Source organism: Vicia villosa, unplaced genomic scaffold (genome assembly GCF_029867415.1).
Source record: "Vicia villosa cultivar HV-30 ecotype Madison, WI unplaced genomic scaffold, Vvil1.0 ctg.000217F_1_1_3, whole genome shotgun sequence".
In the NCBI taxonomy this organism is placed as follows: domain Eukaryota; kingdom Viridiplantae; phylum Streptophyta; class Magnoliopsida; order Fabales; family Fabaceae; genus Vicia; species Vicia villosa.
In genome coordinates, this window is record NW_026705081.1 from 931151 (window position 1) to 936457 (window position 5307).

Genomic DNA, 5307 nt, shown 5'->3' on the forward strand with positions numbered 1-5307 from the left:
TGTTAAATTGAAAGTTTTTAATTTATCATTTAGTTTGTTCAAAAAAGAAAAAAGATTGGTGAATTACTTAAAACCAATTTTTTATACAAAAAGTAAGTAAATAAAAACTAATCTAGAATCAACTACCTAACTAAGAAAATTACATGCCACTAAACTCCCTAAATCACCCTTAATGAAAAATTATATTGCCCTTAAAAAAGCCCTTTATGGTAATTTGCTAATTCAAAGTCTTATTCCCACCAATCACATATGTCTATTCCTCCAAGTGGCACAGCCAAACTACTAAATCTCATTTTATTCAAATTTCAAAATTTGAATTTCCCTATTCTCTCTTCCCACACTTTTCACTTCTTTCCCCAATTATCTCTCTCTCCTCAAACCCTAACACCTTCTTCACCCCCTTTCTCCCGTCTTCTCTCTCTTTTTCCTTGCAATCCTATAATTGTCACCGCCATCCCCTTCTTCCCATCTTCTTTATCTGTTTCAAATCAGTTCAAAACTTTGATAAAGACCAAGACCTAAGTTTTCAATCATGTACAGAACCATTTAATCCTCTCCTCTTAAAACAACACTATGTTCTTCCATTTGTTACCGTTTACAGTTTGAGGATGACTGTGAGCTGCTCGGTATGGTGTCGGTGTTTGTGGTGCGGTTTCGCCGGCAAAGCTTTGGGTGGCGTCTGGTTGAGTCGTGTGTTCGTAGATGGGTGGCGTTGATGCAAGTGGGACGTCCGATGAAGTTTCTATGTAGTGATGTTATTTGATGTGCGGCTGACGGTGATTGGATGTGGTGTTTCGACGAGATGATGTAAGGCACAAACGATGGCTGCAGATCTGAGTCTGTTTCCCCTTCTTCGGTTAGTTTCGTTTTTTTTACTTTGTGTCACATGTTTTGGGTGTTTTTTGGTTTGTTCTCATATATATATTTTCATTTATATGAGTAAGTTGTTTTGAATCTTCCACAAATAAGCTGAGTCTTCCACGAATCCATTTCTTGCCGAAGTCCTCCATCTCTCTCACCAGGTTCTTCCCTTTAATCCCTCTTCCATTTCTTTTTGAAAGAGTATTAGTTGTATTCTTCCAATATGCATTATTCTTCCTTTTATGTTAAGTTGTTTCATAGTTATGAAAATCACAGATGTCGCTGAAGACGATTGCAGTTGAAGATGTATGTTCACGAAACTGAGACGACAAACGGTAGCCAGATTCTTGCAATATTCTGGAACTGTGATGGTATCATTTTAAAGAAAAGGTCTTTGTTTTTCTTATCTTGTGTGATCATTTTTTAAAAGAAAAATAATCAATGTGATTTCATTGATTTATTGAAGAAGTTGGAGAGCCTGTTGCAGAGTAATAATTTATCCTTTTCTATATTTTTGTAATTGAGTCTAGATATTCTTGACATATTATTTAATTAAAATTCAATTCCAAGTATCAAGTAACATATGATATTTTGAATATAGGTACTTGCATTCACAAGAAATGATTATGGTAGAAAGTTTTTGATTGATAAAGAGGTGACTGGGGACAATATTAAGGTATTCTTTTCTCCCTTTCCTCCAAGAGTTGTGTTCATTTTGTTATCATTTTATGGAATATGTATGGATTCTTCCTTGTATGCTTTAGTAAAGTTTAAAAGCGATTGCTAAGAATATCTACTCTTCATGTTCCCTCAGGCATTCAGGGAAGATTTCCTTATAGACAAGCTAAAACCTTTCCTCAAGTCAGATCTAATTTCTGAAAGTGTAAGTCATTCTATTTTCTACATATATCCCGCTAGCCATGTTTTTTCATCTCTAACACATCTACTAACTTGATGGCAGGTGCTGTGAAAACAGTTGTTGGCAATAACTTCGATTTAAGTGCATTCATACATGAAGGTTGCTTACATTTCCTTCTATTTTATGCTATTGTCTTTGGTATTAAACTCATTATTAACTATGTAGTAAATTGAAGAAAAGAGTTTTTGTACTGGCCGCCATTATAACTCGCGTATTCTACACTTTTGAGCCTATTACTTGGATACTTTAGTAGTGGTTCAATAGAATATAAGTGTTGACGTGTCTATTGTTTTTGTGTTTGTAGTGTTTATTGATATGAAAACATTGTTTTTGTTTGACTATATGTGGCTTTGTATTGACTAATGAACAACATATCTGCTTGTAGCAATACTGACATGTATATAATATATATCACTGTTTGTCGGTTTTTGCTTTAAATTGATTTTTCATTACACATCCTTATGGCTTTTTCATGATGAAGTTAGATTGTTTCATGCCAAATCTACGGGAAGAACTTCGGCAGAGTTTTGTTAAATAGCCAATGAAATAGGAGTAAGTTGCTAAAGAGATAGATATGTGTGTGATTGATCTATAGTTGTTGATGATACCGAGAATTGACCAAATCCTCCATTAAGATGTTAGTGATTTTGCATTAGATTTTAGAAATTGTGATTTTAGTATGATTCTGTTGAGATTAAGTGCAAGCAAAATGTTTGTAATTGTTCATGCATGGAAAACTAGCCGCTCTGCAATGTGACTTGAGAGCTTAAGGATAATCATTCTTATTGAATAAGAATTTTGTTGGTTGTATAACTTGCATCAAGCATCTCATGTGGTAGTTTGAGTATTGTTTTTCAGTTTATTGGCCAAGTTACACAATAAAATGCATTTAGTCTTTTGATACACTGATTCTCAATTTGTGATTTGTATTTTGTTGTTCTGGTGTAGGATGTTAAGATTGCAGACATAATCTCAAAAGCTGCAGTTTTGCATTTTGTACCCTGCATCCGTTCGAGTAGTTTTTCCGACATTGGGCCGCGAAGATACATGGAGGATGAACATATAAGGTTAGATGATTTGACTTCTCATCTGGGATCACTATATACATTTCCTAAGCCAAGTTCCTTTTACGGGGTAATTATCTTTTCACCTTGGTCCGTTGTTTTAGTTAATCTCATTCTAAAACTAATTGAGCTTTGGCAAATGTCTGAAGTGTTTGATGGTCATGGAAGAAGCAGCTTATATAAGAAAAAATGTTATAAAATTCTTCTTTGAGGATGTCAATTTCCCTCAAACATCTGAAGTTGATAACATATTTTTACAAGAGGTAGAGAATTCCCTCAGAAAGGCTTTTCTTTTGGCGGACTCGGCTATGGCTGATGATTGCAGTGGCAATACTTCTTTAGGGACCACAACTCTTATTGCTATGATATTTGGAAGGTAGGTCCATATATATTTTCACTCCACTATCTTATGTTTGTCTCTTTTCTACATTTGTTATAGCTCTAATGTATGGTTACTATTAGCTTGACATATTAGTGCAAAAATTAAAAAGTTGAAAGAGGATAGTGAAAGCTATATCTCAAACTGTTATTAAGGATTTGTGTTTAATGAATTTCATTCCACTAAACATGTTTCATTAGATATGATTCATGATATGATAGGATATTATTGTTGCATTAGCTATGGAGAAAGAGATAGTTCCTGAATGTTTGTTTGACTGATTTCTAATATGCTTCTTTAGACTTCTAATGGTGGTTAATGCTGGTGACTGTCGAGCAGTTCTCAGTCGAAAAGGAGAGGCCATTGATGTCTTAAGATCATCGGCCTATTTATCCATTAGAGTGTAGACAAGTTGAAGAATTGGGCGGCTATGTAGAAGATGGCAACGAATTCCTTATCATAGGATGTTCCCTATCACCTTTGATTGTAGAGCCCGAGTTTCGTCAAATGGTTCTAACAGATGGCAACGAATTCCTTATCATAGGATGTGATGTCAAGCCAGCATGCCGTTAGCCTTGTACGTAAAGGTTTGAGGAGGCATGATGACCCAGATAAGTATGTAAACTTGTATACTACTATGATATAGTGTTTATTAACATGAATTGAAAAGAACTTTGCATTTGTGTTGTGCAGTTATTTGGCAGCAAAAAGTGAAGCTGATCATTACAATGGAGAATTGAAAAGGGAACCAAAAGAAATCATTGATGTACAAGAGACTGGTATGAACCTGTTGTGAATGCTCTCACAAGGAATCCTCAAACATGGCTTGATTTTATGATGAAGTAAGTGAAGAATTTGAAGATAAATATTTGTTTTTTACAAATTTGAAAATAGCTTTCTAAGATTCATATATAGCATATAAATCTTATAATAAGCATATGTCTTGAATGAGAGAAAAAGGTGACAATTTCTATCTTTTGTTTTGTAAAGTGGTGGTTAGAGTTAAAGAGAAATATATATATATATATATATATATATATATATATATATATATATATATATATATATATATATATATATATATATATATATATATATATATATATATATATATAATGCGTGTAGTGTTGTGTTTGAATGAAGAAGACGAGAGCAGCACTATTATTTATAGTACGGGAAATGAATTTTACTTTCTCTTTGGATTTCTTTTCTTTATAGATGATGTCATATGGTATGTAATGGCTTGAATTCATTTGGCTTTATGAAATAGTTTTCTTTTTATAAAATACTGTATGAACAAATCATATTACCCCATCTGGCTTGAATTCATGTTCCAGTTGAAGAAAGTTACGGAAGAAACATTATAGGAACCAAATTTTAATATAATTTATAATTTCAATCACATTACTATTATATTGAAACTTTGAACAAAGTTTATAGGAACCAAAGTTTAATATGATTTATAATATTTAATATGCTTTATACAAACCACATTGAACAAAACATAATTGAAAGATAGAGGAATCAAAACACATAATTACAACTTTGAATAAAAGAAAGAATAACTCAATTTTGAATAAGGGAAGATGAGTTGAAAAAATTAACGGTTTTTTTTTAACAACATAGGTATTTTTTACAATGAGGTTGGAAGCTGGACTTTGGATTAAATTGTTGTCTCTCTCTTCTACAACATATGTACAAAGGAATTGGCCAATTTTTTTCATTGATTTTTCTCTATATCAATGAAATTGGATTCATCTAAGAGAGAATTTCTTGTATTGACATAGACCTAATTCATATCATTAATCATTATGAATTCGGTCCATTCCTTGAAACATATTATAAACATGATTCCTTAAAACATATCATTATTATTTAAAAACAAATCATATTTCGTAAATACGCTTAGTTTTTTTTTTTTTGGCTTTTCGCCACCATTATAGTCTGGTTCGGAGTCAGTTCTGGCAACAACTGGTTCTAGCCTCCTCCTGATCGTTGTTGCGGAAAATCAAACCATAGTTTTTTAGCGCCAATCACCACTGAACCAATTAACGATTTGGTTAAATACACTTAATTTCGTAAAT

The 5307-nt window shown here is 32.7% G+C and overlaps 1 protein-coding gene across 3 annotated transcripts; it reads left to right on the plus strand.

Annotated features, from left to right (window-relative positions):
- Positions 1-311: 311 nt before the first annotated feature.
- On the plus strand, positions 312-4229 carry LOC131625451 (probable protein phosphatase 2C 49). Of its 3 annotated transcripts, none has more exons than XR_009290860.1 (8): positions 312-1349; positions 1463-1537; positions 1676-1744; positions 1823-1879; positions 2729-2847; positions 2994-3220; positions 3525-3838; positions 3917-4229. XR_009290860.1 is itself a non-coding variant. In XM_058896318.1 (8 exons), exons 4-7 carry the CDS (start codon positions 1874-1876, stop codon positions 3628-3630), a joined length of 525 nt encoding a protein of 174 aa, XP_058752301.1. In that variant the 5' UTR covers positions 312-1349; positions 1463-1537; positions 1676-1744; positions 1823-1873; the 3' UTR covers positions 3631-3838; positions 3917-4229. The 3 variants fall into 3 exon arrangements, 1 of the variants encoding a protein (XP_058752301.1); XM_058896318.1 differs by having other exon boundaries at positions 2729-2914; XR_009290859.1 differs by having other exon boundaries at positions 2729-3220; positions 3563-3838.
- The last annotated feature ends 1078 nt before the right edge of the window (positions 4230-5307 follow it).